A 20,798-nucleotide genomic window follows, 5' to 3' on the forward strand; every position below is an offset into this window, starting at 1 on the left:
AGCCAGCCAAGTGCTTTTATCAACTATTGTTTGCGAAGAATATATTTCAACTTTTCCCAGAACCATTTCTCTCCCCACTTCAAGTAAGTTCTCGTCGAAAGCAAACGACGAAGATCGTCCTCCAGCTCCTTCGAATTCTCCAACTCTTCCACCAAAACCAAAACCAAACGATAAGCTTGGTCTTCCATCATCCTGTTGTAAGCCACACGAAACTCCACACTGAACCACATGCTGTCCAGGAACTGTCGGGACAACAATATCACCGTCCTTCTACTGTTAAGCACAGAATGCACGATGTTCTCGCTAATAGGGCAACCCGCCAACCAATCACGTTCGTGAACACAAAGACGATAAGTGGGTTCCAGCCGATCCACCATCTCCATGGCTAAGACAGAATCGGAACTATGATAACACACAAAAGCGTCGTACTTCTTTTCCTCGTCGTCGAGGATCCTGTAACAACAGGACAAGTACACGTCTCGACTGTACAGAAAGGCCAATATAGCGAGTCTGTAATGGTAACAGACAACTACGAGAACTGATGTCAATACAAACGCTACCGAAACCGTAAGAACGATTATTTGCCATAAAGGCCACACGGGTTCCTTTAGACAGAACACATCCAGCGGTATACTTTCAATTAGCTCGTGTGTTACAGAATTACTAACTCTATTGACTCTCTGGCAGGTTACGTTCTCGGAATCACGGATCTTAAGCAAATTCCGCGTGAACCACTTCTTGAAACGGACGGAATGACAATCGCATTTCCATTTGTTTCTGGAAAGAAAGATGCTGAAGTTCGACGAAGCTTCCACGCGCTTCATCAAAGAAGGGGGCAAATCCGACAGCTTGTTTCCATCCAGAGCCAAATAGAGGAGATTATCCGGAACGACCCAATCGTTTAGTGACGTCAGAGAATTGTTACTAAGATACAGATGGGTGACGTTTTCCCACGTAGTCCCATTCAGTTCAGACAAATTTACAATGTGGTTGTTGTTCAGATTGACAAATGTTGAATTGACGGGAAGACTCGCGGGCGGATCAGATAAACTTCTACGAGAACAATCGATTGTACTTTGTCCTTCTAGTGTCAGGTAACAATCGCAAAACAAAGGACATCCCTCTTTCCACGGACAGACACTGTAAATTGGCCAAATTTCTATTAGTTTCCTTTCGGAACATCCATTGCATCGCAGGATATTGGAATCTGGAAAAATGCGGACGGCGTTTTTGTCAAAATGAAGAAATCGCAAGAATTGTCTGATTCGACAGTCGCACTCGATGACGTTTCCCGTGACGTTATACACTGGATAACTGTTAGAATGTCGTCGATAGTCAATGTAGATGGTGGAGATGTTGTTGTCGTTGAGCAATATCTTGGTGTGTTTCTTGGAAAACACGGGTAGAGTGACTTCCCGAAATTGATTGTGGGAAAAATCGACTTTAGTTAGATTGTTATTCGACCAATCAATATTAGGAAAAGTCTTCAGATTCGAGTTGCTGATGTTTACACTTATTAAATGATTGCTGGAACCAAAAGGATATTTTGCGGGTAAACGTTCGAAGTTGTTATTTGATAGGTCGATCTCTCTCAAACCAGAAAGAGGTAGAAGTGTATCTTCGTGCAAGAAGGACAAATCGTTATCAGACATCCGCAACACTGCCAGTGTTGATAAGTGCTTGAAGATATCTTTATGTAAATTGTTCAGTCTGTTGTACGATAAGTCTAATGATCCGATTCTCATTAAGTTGGAAAATACACGCGGTGACAAAGCCGATAATTTATTTCCAGTCATCGACAAACGACTCAAATGTTCCGTGTTATTAAACAGTGTTTCCGGTAGACGTGTAATGTTATTAAAATCTAGCAAGCATTCTATCAAAAAGGTGGTGTCTGAAAATAAAGATTCCTCCAGACGTTCCAAAGAGCATCTGGATGCCCGAAGATGTTCTAAGCGTGTCAAGCCTCTTAAGAATCCTTTAGGTAAGTTTTTTATTCCTGTATTTCCACTCATTTCGAGACCGATTAACTGAGTGAGGGAAGACAGCAAATTTTCCGGAAGAACCGTCAGTTTATTGTTTTTGATCTGAAGCACTTTTAGACTAAAGAGATCCGAAAAGATATCTTCCCAGAAGTTCTCGATGTGATTATCGGATAAATCTAAATACGTTAATAATGTGAGATTTTTAAAGAATCCACGTGGAATCTCTTTTAATCTGTTATTGTTCAAGTTGAGTATTTTGAGATTTTTCAAATCTTGGAGTAGCTCCACCTGAACACGCTGTAGATTTCCATATGCTATTTCCAGAATTGGAAGATTTGTCAGATTTTTAAATGGCGGCTGGTGAAAGGAGGTGAAATTATATTTGAAAATTTGTAGCCAGTAGATGACGGGTTGAAAATCGAACGTCAGGTCGAATGATCCTCCAGTTCTTATTCCGGACAGGGATACGTTTCTAACAAATGGCAGCTTTTCAAAGTGCAAAGTTTGATAATTCGGTTCGATTGTAGTAAATGCAATTTGCAAACTGCGTATGACGAGTCCAGATAAAAATTCATTCAAATTAAAATTCCGAGAAAAACAATTGCGCATTCCTAAATTAATTACTTCTGTTTGTTGAAAACACCGGAAGATCCGACGATCCGGATCCGCTCCGTAGCATTCGACGTAAAGATAGTCGACGTTAACAGCGACGGAAATGTTTTTGCTTGAAAGACAATCGGTTCTGGTGTCCAGTATAAACAACGTGGGACACTGGATATTCTCCCATCTGCTCAAGAAGTCGGTGCAACACTGAGCCAAAGCGATACACGAGAGCAGGTTCAACAGGTTTTTCACTTTTATTTCCGTGGCATTCTGCAAAGAAAACTCGCATTTAATTCGTTATAAAGGAGTGAAATGCCGAAGAGAACGAGTCTGAACGGGAATTATTTTGTATTTTTACCGTAATTTTAACCAAATGGCTACCGACTTAAATTAGCCTATACTTAAAAGATATTGCTGGACGTTTTTGCATCCCGACTTTCATCGCACCACAGCTTCTAATTTGTTGAAATCAATGTAATGTCGGGAAGAAATATGCTACTGTGTCGAAGAATTTCGAACAAGGTCCAAAGAGCTATGTAATACAGTAAACTGGAAAAGTAAAGCTTGGAAATACATTAAAAACTGTCGCTGGCAATGCAGACGAAATTCAATTAAACGGCAGAAATAGAATCGAAATGAAAGTGTTTTTCGTGCGGTCGGGGTAAAAATACAATCTCCTCTATCTCGAGGTAAATCGCTTCAAATGAGCATTTGTAGTTTGCAACACTCCGCATTAGGTCAGAAATGGATTTATGCCAATCGGGCCCCGCGCTTGAAGGGGCCCCGCAGCGCATTAAAATTTATATATTAAAAAATAGTACACGTTACAAAAATGAATATCTAGGTATATTATTAAAAATATAACAACATATTTCAATATGTAAATTAACTGTTAATTAATATTGTTATTTAAAGTTTGAGGAGCCTCGCACCTATTGGATCCGGCTCTGCATTAGGTCTATCGTCAAATGCTAAGGCGAAAGAGCTTAACGTGGAGAGATCTGATGATTTTAATCGTAATTGGCGCGACGTTGGTGACGAGAAGGATTACGTTTCCACACGTGCCAAATTTGAGGAAGTTGTTATTATTTACTAATAGGATTCTGTTGGCACTTCTCGCTCGTTTTGAACCAACTTCAGTATTTTCTAAATAGTCTGCAGATACTGACAGATGTCCTTACAGCCATATTATGGTCTCGCAAGAGCTTCTTCCGATATTTATGTAGAAATTGTCGATAATCCCGTCCCATTTTCTTCCATATTTTTATAAGAATCGATAATTTCTTTTTCCATCTTACGGACAAAGTCTTAACTTTGCGTCACGCATATACGGACGACAAACAAACCTTCAAATAGATTTACGTAAATAGGACAATATATTTTAATATTAATTTTTCATTTACTTGTTATTCCGTATGGACGAAAACTTACCAATTTACGTCTTAAAAACAAGAAAATTTACGCGATACCGACGGGGGAATGTGTCTTTATAAAGAATGAAATAGGCCTACATCGCTTCAATTCTTTTTATAACATTAAGTTACTTAACTTCGCCTGTTTCACTACGGACAGTCATCCCAACGTTCTTTCGACTAGAAATAAATATACAATTGCTTATCGAAAGGTCTTTCATTTTATACAACGCAAACGTCACTGCCTATAAGAGGAATTTCTAAACGTTACGACGAATCATTAAACACTCACCCGGAGGGAGATCCGTCCACGCTCCGCCGACATGGCCGTTCGTTTAACTCCTTATAACAAGGTGGTAAGCGGTTATGTCGTTAAATCGATAAACACCGACAGGAAATTTTACTTTTCTCTTTAACGCCGAATGATATTGTAACTGTGATGCAATACCCGGTCGGAAAGACGGATGTGACATCGAGACGGGATTTCTCTCGAAAATCCTCTTTTTTCGGAGATTTTAGATTTACAAGCGTAATTTTAAAAGATTGTCGAGTATCGGCCGAAATTTAATAATTTTGTAATTTATTAAAATTTGGTCTCTTTGTAATACGCTCGTAGACGATTGCACCCCACCGACGTGGAGTTTTTCGGATTTTATTCACGCGTTTATATCCTAAATAAGGACCAGATTCTTTTAGAAAGTTTCCGTCAGAGGTAATCTCGTGTCGCGTTTCGTGGACATCCCCGCTCTTCCGTATCCTCTGTTTTCTGCACCTTGTCTCTCACCTCGCGTTTTTGTAATTCTGTGTTAACCAAATTTGCTAAAAGACATAGCGTCCTGGCCGATAAGAATTCAAATCGGAAATCCCGGTGTCGGGCGGACATGTTTCCTCCCGGGAAACCGATAAGGTATTTTATACAAAGCGTTTCCTTTTCTTTGATAGATGATCCGGATTATTTCTTTTTTGTCGCCATGTTTCGCATTGTTCGATCTACTTTTAAGCTGTTTTATACTTGTAATTAGAATTAGACAAGTACTGTATTTTGACGAGTATAAGTCGCTGTCGAGTATAAGACGCACCCCTATTTTGAGACAGAAAATTTAGAAAAAACTTTTTAATGGGAGATTGCATTTTGTTCGTTTTTTTATTCAAGAATGTGACGGATGGGTGAATCGACACCTTTATTAAACTGAAATAATCATCATTTCTTAATGTAAACTTAGAGGTCACGCAATGACAGTCGACAGAACATGGCGGCGATGACTCGTGTGTCGCTATTCTGATAATCTGGGTACTCTAGCCATTCGGTTGAGGGACCATGTGCTTAACGAGGGGGTGGCCAACCTTTTGCATACCATGCGCCAATTTTTTGACAGACGAGTTCAGATGTGCCATATAACTCGAACACTTTTTATACAATCTTACGTTCAATGTTAGGGACTGATAAATAGAGATAAGAATAAATCTGCTTTGCTTAGGAGAGAAAAAGGAATAACTTTATTACACAGTTGAATTAATTAATTTATGACAGTTTATTGAAGCACCAATTTACAATAGTCAACAATAATCTCTTGTATGAGAGGGCTATTGCTTCATGATGGTGCTATTGCTGCCAGAGTCTCGTTTGGTGAAGATTACTCTGCACCACAATTATTGGCACTGAGAACGAGATCGGCTTGGAATAACTTTAATCACGATAAATGTTTTCGGCCATTTATACGCCTGTAAACTGATCGGAAATAAAGATCGCGAGACTCAAAATACGTGCATTCACTGTAATTTACTACGTGGAGAACACTCATTTTATCTGCAAAATAGACTGTAACGAATTGTGCAACAAATGAACTTGCCAAGACAGACCATAAAAAATGTATTTTTCTATATAATATTCTTAATCGCAAAAACGGCAAATCTGGCAATTTTGCTCAGAACTAACTGAAGCGCCAATCGCTTGTAATCGTCCAATGCGCCACATTTTGGCCACCCCTGGCTTAACGGATCACTGCACAGGATGGTCCCTAGAGTGGACCACTACTGTAGTTTATTTCACTGTAAAAATGGTTACCTGTCGAGTATAAGACGCACCATGATTTTGAGCCCTAAAAAGTAGTAAAAAAAGTGCGACTTATACAACCGCGGCCGCGTAACTAAAGGCACCCAAATCACCATCTTCGGTGCCTATTGTCGGGAAACAAAAGAGGTGATGTACTGGCATGTAAGTAGTAGCCAAGCATTATTATTTCCTTTTATTTTTTAGTTTTTGTGGAAGTTTTGTTATAGTTTCTCGTATTCTTTCAGGTGGACAACAAGAGCCGACGGGTTCTCTGGAGCCACATGCTCAGATACATCGCCCGCGGTTCCATCATTGTTTCCGACAGCGCGGCCCAATATCGCGGTTGTACGACGATGGGCTTCTCTGAACATAAGACCGTTAATCACAGCCAGCGGGGCCCCGGGAGGTAAGGAAGATAAAACTGCAATGTGTTATGTGAAAGAAATGAACAAGCGTTATTGAAAAGTGACATTTTTCTTTTATTTTCCGAGCAGATTCGTCGACGCCGATGATCCCGAGGCCCACACTCAGAACATCGAGTGCAGAAATCGCTGGCTGAAGAAGTCCATCAAGTCGCTCCGCACGGACAGGAGCCTGCAGAGCTACAACTGTACGTACGTGTACAGGACGCGGGTCCTGTCCCAGTTGCCAACAACATCGGCAAAATTCCGGCAGTTCATCGGGGACATCGTGGCCGTCTACCCGGGCCCCGGTCGTCAGGGTCTCCAACTCCGGACGATCGATGTGCCCGTGGATCAACATCTGCCGCCGGACGAGCCCTATTTCGATGTTCCCGTGCACGAGGGCGACGAAGAGGAACGGCAGGGGGATGACGACCGCCCAGTGAGTAGTGCAGCTTGTGTATATTGCGCGTGACCAAAGGATACCTATTTGCGGATGTGAAACCTGGATTATGTGATTTTTCAGACAACATCGGGCGCCAACATCTTCGTCATCGACCCCCAGGACCTAGCCGAGGCGGGGACCAGCGGCCTCACCCCGTCCTCACCCACGCAACATCGGGAATAGGCTAGGCGTCGCCAGATAGCGAAAGGACGTGGCGGGAGATGCAGGAGGAGACGCTGTTGAAGGTGAGTGTACAATCTGGTTTCAAAACGGTTTTCTATTAGCCTAACTAGTGACAGTCACTTCCGAAGAGGTAGGTCAGGTGTTTTGGACAAGCCGCGAAAGCGGCGCGTAGTACTAGCCGACCGCGATCAAAACCGAGCGTGTCGGTGAATGAGGGGCCCTAGGTCCGAGGTCAAGGATGAGCGCGGGGTCGTGCGAAAAGGACCTAACTCGGCAATAATTAGACTGTAGTACATTAGAATAGGTCGATAGGCTTAGCGGTGCTTAGTACTGTAGCCGACCGGGCGAGCGATACCCAGTGTGTCGGCGAATGACGGGCCCTACACCCTCCCGAGGTCGAGAAGGAGCGCGGGGTCATGCGAAAAGGACCTAACTCCGAATTAGACTGCAGTAACGTTAGAATAAGTCGATAGGCTTAGCGGTCGAAAAGCTTAGTAGAAAGAACGACGCGACTCGTCGATCCCGATCGCCGGAAATGACGTAGGCGATTCTTTACAGGGCTATATCTCGTAAAGGGTCGCGCGCAGGGGTATGGTTCCCTTGACTTTTTCGTTCGCACGGAGGGGGTCTTCAATTCGGGGGGGTCGCCGATCCGCTCATTCGCAGGGTAAATTGTGGCTAACATGCGGTCACGTGACCCGTACAACAATTTTCGGAGGGCTATATCTCGCGAAGGGTCGCGCGTAGGGGGGTGGTTTATTAGACATTTATTGTTCGTACGGGGGAGGGCTACCCGTTGGGGGGTGGCGACCCCCTCATTCGGAGGGTAAATCTTACCATTATTTTTTATAGTTTTTAATGATAACTTTTGGTTTAAATATAAAAAAATACAGTAATAATAAGTCAAAGCCATCGCTTATTCTCGACAACTTCCGGAATAGGAGGTGCATCGTTTACGAGAGTATTACAAATGGCGGCACGCAGTCGATTATTTTGACGAGTGTTTGGAAACGAAAGAAGAGCCATGAATCCTATGACGTAAGTTGCTATTTGTTGCTTAATTGCTTGAGAAGTCGTTTGAACGACGCAATATCATCTTATTACAGAAATGTAAAGAACATAACCAAGTTAAACGAAAGGGAAATTCAGTTAGGCATTAACGCCAGTTGTTCGTGGCACAAGATCTACCAGAAAAGTCCTTGGGTGTTCGTCGGCGGTTTGGATTACGATCTGACGGAAGGAGACGTCATATGCGTCTTCTCACAGTAAGTCTCTCTTCTCTCGTAAAGTAAACTTTGCGGATAGAAATTTGGAAATTTGTTTTAAACAGTGCGCGTGTGTCTACGTAAGTACCTACGTGTGTGAATAAGTGACCTAAAAATGGTAAAAGTCCATCCTTTATACATGGGGCGTTTATTTCTAATTTTGCTCTCTTAAAACACCTCTCTAGTAGACGTGTCCTAAACAGATAGAAATTTTGGTATACTCTTGTGGCGGTAGCATGGTCTTTCTCGAGACGAATTCAATTAAAAACAACCAGAGCTGTGTAATCGCGTAAAAATCTACCGTCTCAGACTTTTCTTTACCATCCGACTCCGACTCTGGTTAAAACACCAAAACTCCACAACTCCGACTCCACAGCCCTGAAAACAACTAAACGAGGAACAAGATTGGGGGTGTTTAGTGTGATGGGGACATCACACTAAACACCCCCGATCTTCTTCCTGGTGATTCTATTGTTTCCGGAGCTAAAAAACACCCCACCGAATGTTGCTTCTCGTCGATTGGGGAACGAATGAAGAACCGGCCGCTTCCTCCGACGTTCTTCGTAAAGTGTTTGAAAGAGCCCATTTCTGCCGGAGAGAGCGCGTGGAGCAAAATGGCGCATACATGGAAAGATGGGCTTGCCTGACGATGCCTTTTATTAGTAAAAAGTTCGGTGGCTTTGTTTCCCGTTCGTGCGAGTCCGAAAACGTCGGTCGGCTCGACTTCGGACGATATTACTGTGCTTCGGGGGCGTGCCTTGACATTTGATGATAGGGAAGCCATGTTTCTATAAGAAGCCGACTTCCAGGGGCAATCAGTTAATTCTTTCTTTAAATGTATTTTTAATAGATTATTTATCTGACGTACTTAATAAATAAACAAGTTCAATATAATTACCTCTGTTATTAGTTTCAATAGGTCCCCTTTGCCCTCTAAATACCAATTCTCGCTTTGATAAAAACATATAACTCTATTTATTTAGATATAATATATTTATTAGCCGTAACTATTTCGTTATAATTTTCAATATTTATTTTATATTATTTACTAATGTTAAATTCTATTCCGCTTCCATTTCCAAATTGCTTCAAATACAAAAGGCAAATATCTTCAAAATAACTGGCAAAAGACAAGATTTTTCGTGTCTTTTGCCAGCTAAATCGTCAAAGCCATTCTAATTTCACACATTCGTTTCATTTGAAAATAGTAGGTGAGCCAACAAAACAATTTTTGCATTTTTATGCATTTACGGAGCCATTTTATCGTGAAAATGTCGAACAAATTTTTTTATTGAAGCGTTTATATTTAACTTAGGCATTGGCCGTTCTCTTTTAATAATGTTTTCTTTTTCATTATATGATCTCGAGCCAAAACTTTTTAAAAATAAATTTTCAATATCGCAATTACATTCCGAATCGCTAGCCACGATATAGGGGCTAAAATTAAAAATAAAATAATAAAAACTTACTCGGTGAAATAAAATATGTGGTGGATGTACCTGTACATAGCTGGTACAAAACATTCTTCAATTGTACGAATATACTTTTAAAGAAATTTATAATTAAATATAGCTTTGTAATAAAACGTACATAAAAGTAACATAAAATATTCTTTACTCTTTAAATCTTAACCACTTAGTCAAATAGCTCCCTACGAGTGGAATCAGAGACGGTCCCGCTAGGTGTGCAGTGTGTACATGCACGTGGGCTGCCAAATCCCGAGGGTGCCAATACCGGTCTATGTCAAATGTCAAAAGACGCGACAGGGTTCTTGTAAATTTTAAACGTTTCTCACCATGACTGTAAAAGTCTAAATATGTTAAACTTAATAGGTTGTCCATTGTTTGTTTTTTAATTCGTTTTAGGACCAGGTGTTGTCCACGGAAATTTCCAAAATTTACAACTTTTCGGTCACTCTCGTTAAACTGGAAAAATGTCTGTCTTTATTACATCTAATATTTCGAAGAAATCAGTCCCCACTGCACTCAGCTAGAGATTGGTTCGGTTAAGCTTTTAAGTAAAATTCTGGCTCTTTCAGCATGGTTTTATTTATGTCTCTAATTCTCTAATCTCTTAATTATTTAACTACTACTTAAGTAGAAATAAGTCGAAACCGGTTACTTTGTACTCGAATATTTGTAGTCTTGGGAAAAAAGTGGAAAGTCAAATTTTTATGACAACAAATACATAAATCGTAAATTTAAGGAATATAAATTCTAGGGCATTTTTTGTACCTCATGCATCTCTCTCATTCATTAAATTTAGTTGTAAATGACGCTGTCGAAGTAACGGTTAATTTTTTAACATTACTAGCTTACCTGTCGCGCATTGCTGCGATCTCAGAAGAAATGAAATTCAAGCGAACTCGTTATGATAAAATTAAATTTTCATTTTATCATTTTTATTGAAACTTATTATTATTATTCGTTTTCATCGGGAAAACATTTCAAAGTGTTGTTTCAATTCTATTTATTTATTGGAGTGCTCGTGGATACACGATATTTTTTGTTTTTTCGTCTGGTGCGTACACGAATAAATCGGAAGGTTTTCCGACGCGTGAGCCGGCCACATACAGTTGTCCATGCGAGAAGCACGGATTCTCCAAATTTAGCCCACACACTCGCAGCGATTGTCAGAAGTGCGATATTCCTCATTTTTATATATATTTTAATCCTTTATAATCTTTATTATTTAATTGCTCCTTCCTCTCTTCCTTGGCATGTTGTGAAATTCCTGATAGTTGGATAATAAACCGTTTTATTGTAATTTGTCTTTTTAAATTATTTTGAGTCGATATTAAAATTTGAAAAAGGGGGATACCTAGATCGGTAAAATAGGCGAATTTCTTCCTACAACTTCTGTCGTTGTTTGGGGTACAGTTAAGATTTTAACGAAGTTCGAGTGAATACATAATTAGCAAAAAAAGTCAAAATAAAGTGATTAAACAAAAATTATTATAAATATCGTAAATAACAGTTTACAAATGCATATATAGAGAATTTTTTGAAGGGGGGAAATGGTCTTTACAATTTGAAATGACACACTGTGCGCGAATGCTCGTGTAAACGCGCACCATCTATCGTAGGATAAATGTACTTCGCGGGAGTGTATTAAAAAATTAAAAAACTTTCCAAAGCTTCATGGCAATCGTACTATGCCACAAACCTTCGCTGGAGTATATTAAACAACTTCCCAAAGTTTCACGGCAATCGGATAAACGGTGTGGTAATGCATGAAGGACACACACACAGACATACATTCATTTTTATATATATAGATACAACAATTGTACACGTTTTTTTCTACATCCCCTTAAAGATGGGATATACTAAATCATAATATCACTGGTTTAACATTGAAATCCGTGAGTAATATAAAATGAGAGAGCGGAATAAATATATCAAATACTTTAATGGACTTTTTTAACTCCCGTCAACTATACAGAACTATTGTAAAAACATACCAGTAAATTCTTATTGGTTGGGTTAAGTTATAAATCTACTCGTTATTCATGTAATCGGCCAAATATCTAGCGGGCGGGCGGCTAACAGCCCGGAACCGCTCCCGGATAGAATTGGAAGCGTTATATGTGTAGCATCAACCCAAGGTCGTAGGCTTCCACCGGCTAAACCAGGTGAGGTCGGTGCTCTGTAAAGCGCGTGCGCAAATCTGACTTTATAGAATCTGACAATACAGATATTCCACTCCGCCACTAATATTCGAATATACAATAGTGATTTTATGTTTTTTTTTTTTTTTTTCACGTGTAGTATAGAAATTTGTAATAAGATACATAATGCGGTTATAATAAAATATTGTGTGATTATTTTCATATAATTAAAATTAATATGTAATTATTTTTTAGAAAATACAAGGGAAGCAGCGCTTTCAATGCTTCTAATGACAGCACGCCAATGCTGCGCTTTATTTTTTTCTGCGGGCGGTGAAATATGGGTCGTGACTTATTCCGTCGAGTCGGACGGTGGCTGCGATTGTAATACAGTACTATTTAAATTCCAGAGATATATATGCCAATATTCTGTCTTGCATTAACTAAAAGGCTTTAAAAATCCCTTTATTTACTACACAGGTCTGCAAAAAGAAATTTTTTTCTAGCTGCATGGAATATTTTTGCTGAATTATATGTTTTAAAGATCGCAGATTCTAAAAATAACTTTTGTTACATCCCATGACGTAAAGGTTTTTTTGCAAAATAGAAACAAATTTTTGATAAAAACTCTTATTTATTACAATGAACTAAATATATTATATTTTCTTACAACTAATCAACAAATTGTTTCTGATATTTATACACAATTTTAGGTCTACTCTTTTTTCTAATGAAACCTTTTCTTCTTCTTCNATTTAAATTCCAGAGATATATATGCCAATATTCTGTCTTGCATTAACTAAAAGGCTTTAAAAATCCCTTTATTTACTACACAGGTCTGCAAAAAGAAATTTTTTTCTAGCTGCATGGAATATTTTTGCTGAATTATATGTTTTAAAGATCGCAGATTCTAAAAATAACTTTTGTTACATCCCATGACGTAAAGGTTTTTTTGCAAAATAGAAACAAATTTTTGATAAAAACTCTTATTTATTACAATGAACTAAATATATTATATTTTCTTACAACTAATCAACAAATTGTTTCTGATATTTATACACAATTTTAGGTCTACTCTTTTTTCTAATGAAACCTTTTATCTTCTTTTTGATTCTTCTTCAAACTCGTTTCCGATTTCCTTCTTTGGTTTCTCGATCGAGCATCCAACAGTAGTCAGCTAACATATTGACAACCCATTTTCCTCGGTAACATCTCTCGATATCACGGACATCCTGGTGAAATCTTTCACCCCGTTCTTCATTGTAGGCTCCCAAGTTTTTGGGAAAATAGTCAATACGGGAGTGTAAGAAATGCAAAAACTCACTACTCACCACACCTATACATCAAACACAAACACTAAAACAATTTACGGTGTGGAACAATCGACTAATCATAAAAAACAAACGTTTTTGAACCCCTTCTGGGCTCTTCATCAGGTTTTAGCTCGTAAAATTCGATTGACGAATGTTGTTCAAATAACTTCGTTCCTGCAATCGAATAGTTCTTTTAAAATTATACGTTGCGCCTGCCGTTCGAATTTAACGAAAGCCATTAACGAATGATGTTCAAATAAGTTCGTTCATGAGTTCGAACAGTACTTAAAATTGTCCGTTACGCATGCGTGACGTGTCCTCCTTCTCGGATATAATGAGCAGTTAAAGCACGCCGTGTATCAACTCTTGCCAGGCCATCGACAAAAGCATCTCCTCTTTAAAATTTATGCACGTGGTTTCGATAGAGGATTTAAAGATGTGCATCGCCTCTAACCATTTGAGATGATCATTGGGAGGCGCACTGAGGAGGAGATTGGCCCTAGTAGAGTCAGCAACTATGCCCAGGGGACCTATTCTGAGTAGTAGCGTTAAGCTAACGGATACGATAAAAACCAGTTTCTATCAGAACCACGTGACTCGTGTTTAATCAACCGTGAAAATGCTATTCTGAGCCGTATGTTTCGTTTTCGGTCACGATAGCCACGTGTGATAACTAAGCTTTTGTTATCGGTCACTGTCAACGTTAGGAACGTAACGAAAGTCTAAACAACATGGCGTCGTTCGGTGTGAGAATGATATTACTTCGTGAACAATTGGAGAGAGAAGAAATTAGAATTCGACATCGCGAATCTCAATTTAATCTTCGAGCTGATGCTTTTCGGCTGAACGATACACGATTTAAACAACTTTATCGTCTTCCGAAACCATTAGTTATATATGTATGTAATGCATTACGAGATACGCTAGAGCCAAAGTGTTTTAAGAAAAATGCTCTATCTGCAGAAATAAAAGTAAGTAGCTTTTTAACGTTAATAAACTAAGTTGTTGTATTGCTTAAAAATAATTACCTTAACTATTTATGAATAATTGCTTTTTTGTTCAAATTTAAAGTAAGTAGCTATAGCATGAACATTATTTCTGAAATAGGTTTCATTCGCATATGTATAAATTAAAATGATAGCTTTGAATATAAATATATAAAAGTTTCGTGAAGATTAGTATATGCAGGTTACACTTTTGAAGTGTAATTTTTAACAAGAATTTTGAATAAACATTATTTTTTATATATACAATGTAAGCTGCAGCTTTGAAGAAATTAACTTTATACACTATAGTTTGATAGATTAATTAATTAATATTAACATTTACTGTTTTCACTATATATAAAAGTATAAATTTTAAATTATAGTAACCAATTATAAAATATACTACACATAAGATACATTTTATAATGTATTTATAATTAAAGAGTAATAATCATTTAGCAAATTTTAAAATAAAATATGTATTCAGAGTAATATGGAATTAATTTTCTTTTATTTATAGAAAAATGAATGTATAAAATTATTGAGAATATATGAAAATTGTGTATAAGAGAATATGTTTCCCAAATAATGGCATTTTAAATTCGCATTAACATGTTGATGTTCATATAACAATATGAATTTGAATACACATATGTTTATAAAAATTTTTATAGATAAGTTTTTGAAATATAATATATATCTGTGAGCTTCATTAGTTTTATTAAATTTGTTTTCTTGTAGGTATTATGTGCTCTTCGATTTTTTGCTTCTGGTTCTTATCAGATGCCAGTAGCACAAGACAGCACTTTAGAAATTAGCCAGCCATCAGTGAGCCGTTGCATAACAGCAGTAAGCAAGGCAATAAACATCATCCTTCTTCATCACTGGATAAAATTTCCAACTTCTGAAACTGAGATGGCATTGGTCAAACAAAAATTTATGAGTTTAGGTGGCTTTCCGGGAGTGATAGGTGCTATTGATGGAACTCACATTCCTATAATTGCACCATCACTTAATGATCCCGATCATAAGGAATTTACGTATATCAATCGAAAGGGATATCATTCCATAAATACCCAAATAGTAAGTAAATGACTAACTTTTTGATTATATTTTAAATGATTTTAGTACATAAATTATCAAATTTATTATTAAATTATAAATATCATTTCGTGACACAAAAATAATACAATGAATTATTATATTTTCATTATTTGTCAGGTGTGTGATCCCGACATGAAAATAATTAGCGTTAACGCAAAATTTCCTGGATCAACACATGATTCATTTATATGGAAAAGCTGCAACTTAAGACGAGCTTTTATAGAGGGAAGAATTCAAACAAATAATAATGCTTGGTTAATAGGTTAGTAAAATTAAACCAACAGATTTTTATATTGAATATTACATATTTCTTAGATTTTTCTAAATAATGCTTCATATATGTTTATCGAGTAATAGTTGATTTATTTTTAGTTATTTATTAGAAAGTTTAGAATATTTGATTTATTATATGTAAATAGAACAGTAAAAATATTAAAAGTTTAATCAAAACAAGGCAGAAGACTGTGGTTACACAATATCTTTTGTATCATATGTCAATTGTCTTTATTTTATAATATATTTTAACTATTTTTATTAACATCTATGTTTTTCATTTCACTTTATTATAAATATATACACACACGTATATACAATATAATATATATAAATAAATAAACATAATATATATATATGAAAGTATGGCAAAATTCATTTATCAAAATTGTTTTATTTCTTTTTATAGGTGATAGTGGCTATCCAATGGAACCATGGCTTCTGACACCTATATTAGATGCTCAGCAACAAAATGAGCAAAAGTATAATAGCAGTTTAATATCAACAAGAATTATTGTAGAAAGATGTAATGGACTTCTAAAGTCCCGATTCAGATGTTTGCACAAGCACAGGGTGTTAAATTATTCACCTTATAAGGCTGGACTAATAATTAATGCCTGTGCTGTTTTACATAATATGTGCATAGTTCATAAAATTTCTCTCGATGAGAATATAGAGCTATATGATGGAATGATGGGAGAAATGGAACACACAGTATCCAGACTTGGAGATGATGTTTCTCTTGGCAACAAAGGCAGAGAAATTCAAAAACGACTCCTCAGGAGTCATTTCATGTAGATATGTAAATAAAAAAACAACTTTACACTGTATAATACTGAATTACACTGTATAATAGCTGTATAATTATAATTATTTACAATAAATAAAAAATTATATAATTCTTATATTTGACTGATTCTGTAAATTTTAAACAATAGCAGCATTTGTACTATACTGAAATAAAACATTTTGTTATATGCTTTTACAAAATACGTATAAATAATTAAAATGAACATAATGTTTATTTTGCACAGAATGATATGCAATAATTATCTAGTATATAAATGGAACTTTTCATGGAAACCAGTAACCATCTTTGTTGCTAGAAGAAACATTTTAGTAATTTGTAAAATAAAATAAAATTTTGCATAATGTAAATAGTTAAAAGACTTTCCTGAAATGTGAAATTTACTTGGTAATAATATATTGGTTGAAAATAGATTTGGTTACTCTTTATCACAAATGAATGGCCCTGAAAAGAGCCTTTTTTATTGTAAAATCATTTATTGATTTTCTGCTTCTGTTATAGAGTTCCTTAATGAAGCAGCAATTTCATGCAAAGCAGCAGCCTTGTTTTCTGCTGCTGCTGCCTTCCTTTCTTCTGCTGCTGCCTTTCTTTCTTCTGCTTCTGCTTTCCTTTCTTCTGCTGTTGCCTTCCTTTCAATATTTTTGGCTATTTCATTCATTGCTTGTTGTATATTTTTTAAAATATGCAACTTTTCATCTTCTGTTCTATTAAGGCTTTCTGCCATACATTCCCCAACAGATTTTTCATGTTTCCTTTTTTTTCCTGGTCATAAATTTTTTAAAATTATTTTTTATCTGTTAAATATTTAATATTGCAAAATAATATATCCACTTACTGTTAACATTTCTTAATGAAGTATTCAAATGTAGACCATCAGTTGGGTTACAATCAGTTGGATTGCAATCATCATTTGGAGGCAGTTCGAAATATGTATTTTGATTAGATGGATATTCTTCATTTATACAAGTAGAATCATTTGATTGTACACAAGAAATAGTATTGTCAATCATACAGTTTAATAAGTCTTGTGCACTTTCACTCAACTCTTGTGCACCATTTGGTTCCTATAATACATACAATTCCTATAATTACTGTAGTTTAATAAGCATGTTTTAATTTCAATATGATTTTTATTACCTGAACTCCTGCCTCATCAATTTGGGATTCTCCGTAAACAGCAGTTATACCAATTAAATTTAAAACTCTCTCTTCAACTTCAGTTAATTTTTGATTCCTCCTGTTTGAAATGATGATTTTTTTATTTGTGAGGCTTTACTTTTAATGTTTGCCTTCCAGTCACTCCAAGTCTATGCAAATAATGTTTATATTTAATAATATGTATTGCATTTGACATTTAATCATAATACTACTTCTAATTTGGTTATAAGGTTTATAGCAGCAGAAATTGTGGAAAAATTAAGTTTGTCATTTTATTCTTAATGATTGAACTAAAAAATATATTAATTACATAGAAATATACAAAGAAACTTAGACATACTTTGTATAATTATAAAATGTTAGCAGAATGTAATAATAGAAGTCTTTATTTTGTAGATTTTATCTAAGTTTAAATGTTGGCTTTAATTCATTAGTTTAGTAAAAAAAATCATTCCGTATACATAACTTACAGTAAACTATACACTATACATAAATGACTATCACATAAATTTTAATTTTTAAAAACAATATTTGCTTATTAACGGATGGGCTGACAAAATAGACTCAGTAAATTATTTAAAACACTAAACATGCAGAATATATAAATATATCACTGTCCCTTACTTTTCGCCATTTTTCCGGATCTTTTTGTGAGCCGACTCCATCGGAATTCAGACGGTCGGCTATTTCTTGCCACAATTTCTGGCGATCTTTTGCAGTAAACGAAGAATCTAATTTCCCCGACATTAATTTAGGGTGTTCTTCCATAAAATTGACAAGCATCTCGAACTGGCGACTTGTGGTTCGCTGGCTTCGTTGTGCTTTTTTAGACATTTTAAAACAAAAGTAAAAACTAACGCTGCTACAGCGACAATGCAATGAGCACGTGCTTCGCTTAGAAAATGGCGGGTTGCAGTCACGTGACAAAAATACTATGTTAACTAAACTGTGATTGGTTAAAGCGTAATAGCTATCGATAGCGTGGAACCCAGACGCATCTCGACCGACTACCCTTAGCGAAACCCACTTAATGTAGAGCTCAGAATAGCAATTTGTGTAAGGTTCATTAACTGCCTTTCGCTAAAGGGACTTATCAAATGACCCGTGTATCGCTCTCGTTGAGTTATCGGAAGAGCTCAGAATAGGTCCCCAGGTCTGTTGCGTATGTTGCGAGGGCCGTGCTGGTTCTCCCGTGACAAATGTCTGCCTGATGTTCCTGCATTCTAACACCTATGGATCTTTTAGTAGAGCCTATATATACTAAGTCCCTATCGAATCTATTATCTCTCAAAGGGACACTATAGACTCTCGGTCTTCTGCTGGGGTTAGGAGGGTCCTTCCCATTCGATAAGATGTTAAAAATAGTAGGACACCTCCTGTATGCAATACGTATTTGGCACTTCTTGGTGATCTTGTCGTATATAGATCTTACATATGGGTTAAAGGTGATGGGTATCCGTTCTATGTCTTCCGGATCTTCCGTTCTCTCATTGTGCCAGTCCACCAGCTGTTCGTTAACTGCATACATCCAGCTATAATTTTTTATCATCTTACGTACGCCTATGCGATAACCATGTTCCGCGGCTACTCGCATTATATACGCTAGCTCTTTATCAAGAGCCTGTATGTTAGAAGAATGTGTGAAGGCTCTTCTGATTAAGGCTTTATATGCCGCAGTCTTGTATGGTACCGGATCGCTAGATCCTACCGGGATGTACGAAGACTTAGATCCTGGTTTATGATACACCGCAGTGCTGATGCCATCTTTCTCTAACCTAATACTAATATCTAGGAAATGGACCTCGGTAGTGTCAGATTGTTCTAATTCAAGCGTCAACCCGTACGGGTTATTATTAAAAGCGTCTACTAAGGCTGTTATATCAGGCACATTTTTCCAAAAAATAATAATGTCATCAATATATCTCCTATATAGTTTGATGTTATGGAGGAATTGTGGGAGGATTTTTTTCTCCAACTGCCGGACTACCATCTCACATAGGTCCCTGAAATCGGGCTGCCCATGGGGACCCCTCTGCCTTGTGTGTAGACTTCACCATTGAATTGGAACACAGAATTATAACATATCAAATGTGCCATTTCAAGTATTTGGTTGTGTAATGTGTCATCCCCGACAATACGAAACAAAATGCCCCTTAGCACACAGAAAGCGGGATGGAGCTCAATGGATGGGTATAGGGACTTAAAGTCCAAAACTGTTATGTACCGGTAGGATGTGATCTCTTTCAATTGCGTTAGGAGCTCCACCGGACTAGCGATATTGTACTGGTAGCCCTCCAATTGTGGAGCGAGAAGAGTACGTAAAGCTTTCTCCAACTTCTGTGTAGGCGCTCTTGCCTTGTCCGTGACTGGGTGGAGTTGCTGGCCCAGTTTAAGCGTTTTTGCGAAGGCAAACAATTTAGGGACATCTGGGGAGTCAACCATTAAGTTACCAAGTGTCAAGCGTTTAACAAGAGCGGAACCGGTGAACCGTTTCACTCTGGAATGCAGCCTATCGATAAAACCCTCGTCAGTCCTATCGCAATGGGTAAGTGTTAAGTATTCGTGTAGGCCTCATAGTATTTCTCATGAAGTATTTCATAGGTGTCACACTTCATGAGAACCATGGATTTAGTTTTGTTGGCCCTGACAAGAGTGATGTTGTTTAATTTCATCTACTGCACCGTGCATCGTAGCTTGTCTTTTAGATTCGCTATCTCAGATGACTCCTTGGCATTTTTTATTTTTAATGTGGCCATCCATCGATAATATTCTTTTTGTCTATCTGATAGTTCTCGTACTAGAATTTCCAGATCCGGAATGAGGCTCCTTGTGTCCGCCTTTTTTTGGCGGTAGTGCAAAGGCTGGTCCAAATTTGAGAACCTCCACCACAAAACTCGGTAGGTTTAAGTTATCCCACACTATAAACAGGAAGGAGGGTTGCTTGCAACTCTTGGGAACTTGGAATTGTAGAATCCATTGAAACTTCTTCTTGTAAAGCCTCCTGAGATTGCTTCTAAGCCTATCCTTCATGTTGACTATCTTAGCATTCTCTTACAATAGGATCCCGGGTCCCGATTGGAACAAAGAATTTTCTATTTCCACCACTTTTGTTAACTTAGAATAAAGTTGTTTCCTGGTGCAATGAATGGCCCTGTTTAAGCACATCATCCTCACTTTACCAAGGAGGGGTTTGCTCCCC

General features: G+C 37.3%; 5 protein-coding genes across 6 annotated transcripts in view; 2 read left to right on the forward strand and 3 right to left on the reverse strand.

The window, feature by feature from the left end:
* LOC111641461 overlaps positions 1-4,354 on the reverse strand; it is a 46,896-nt gene extending 42,542 nt beyond the window's left edge. The window contains exons 1-2 of the mRNA XM_023387634.1: positions 4,293-4,354; positions 35-2,858 (exon numbers count right to left, since the gene is read on the reverse strand). Of these exons, the coding sequence (XP_023243402.1) occupies positions 35-2,858; positions 4,293-4,325 (2,857 nt within the window). The 5' untranslated portion in view covers positions 4,326-4,354. The remainder of the gene's footprint in view (positions 1-34; positions 2,859-4,292) is intronic.
* Positions 4,355-6,132: 1,778 nt separating this feature from the next.
* LOC111641454 lies at positions 6,133-7,656 on the forward strand. The gene is made up of 4 exons (XM_023387628.1): positions 6,133-6,215; positions 6,299-6,459; positions 6,548-6,896; positions 6,981-7,656. Exons 1-4 carry the CDS (start codon positions 6,204-6,206, stop codon positions 7,080-7,082), a joined length of 624 nt encoding a protein of 207 aa, XP_023243396.1. The 5' UTR covers positions 6,133-6,203; the 3' UTR covers positions 7,083-7,656.
* A 538-nt stretch (positions 7,657-8,194) lies between these two features.
* Positions 8,195-16,533, forward strand: LOC111641452 (putative nuclease HARBI1). Of its 2 annotated transcripts, none has more exons than XM_023387625.1 (4): positions 8,195-8,347; positions 14,998-15,339; positions 15,478-15,622; positions 16,043-16,533. In XM_023387625.1, exons 1-4 carry the CDS (start codon positions 8,333-8,335, stop codon positions 16,429-16,431), a joined length of 891 nt encoding a protein of 296 aa, XP_023243393.1. In that variant the 5' UTR covers positions 8,195-8,332; the 3' UTR covers positions 16,432-16,533. The 2 variants fall into 2 exon arrangements, with proteins under 2 accessions (XP_023243393.1, XP_023243392.1); XM_023387624.1 differs by lacking the exon at positions 8,195-8,347 and adding an exon at positions 12,736-14,241.
* Positions 16,534-16,557: 24 nt separating this feature from the next.
* Positions 16,558-18,034, reverse strand: LOC111641455. Its single transcript, XM_023387629.1, has 2 exons — positions 17,277-18,034; positions 16,558-17,203 (listed from the first exon to the last, which is right to left on the reverse strand). The coding sequence occupies exons 1-2, from the start codon at positions 17,449-17,451 to the stop codon at positions 16,917-16,919; spliced, it is 462 nt and encodes a 153-aa protein (XP_023243397.1). The 5' UTR covers positions 17,452-18,034; the 3' UTR covers positions 16,558-16,916.
* A 688-nt stretch (positions 18,035-18,722) lies between these two features.
* Positions 18,723-19,589, reverse strand: LOC111641462. The gene has a single exon (XM_023387635.1). The coding sequence runs from the start codon at positions 19,587-19,589 to the stop codon at positions 18,723-18,725; it is 867 nt and encodes a 288-aa protein (XP_023243403.1).
* Between the last annotated feature and the right edge of the window lie 1,209 nt (positions 19,590-20,798).

This window comes from Centruroides sculpturatus, unplaced genomic scaffold (genome assembly GCF_000671375.1).
Source record: "Centruroides sculpturatus isolate CEXI.00-Female unplaced genomic scaffold, Cexi_2.0 scaffold1490, whole genome shotgun sequence".
NCBI classification, from domain to species: Eukaryota; Metazoa; Arthropoda; class Arachnida; order Scorpiones; family Buthidae; genus Centruroides; species Centruroides sculpturatus.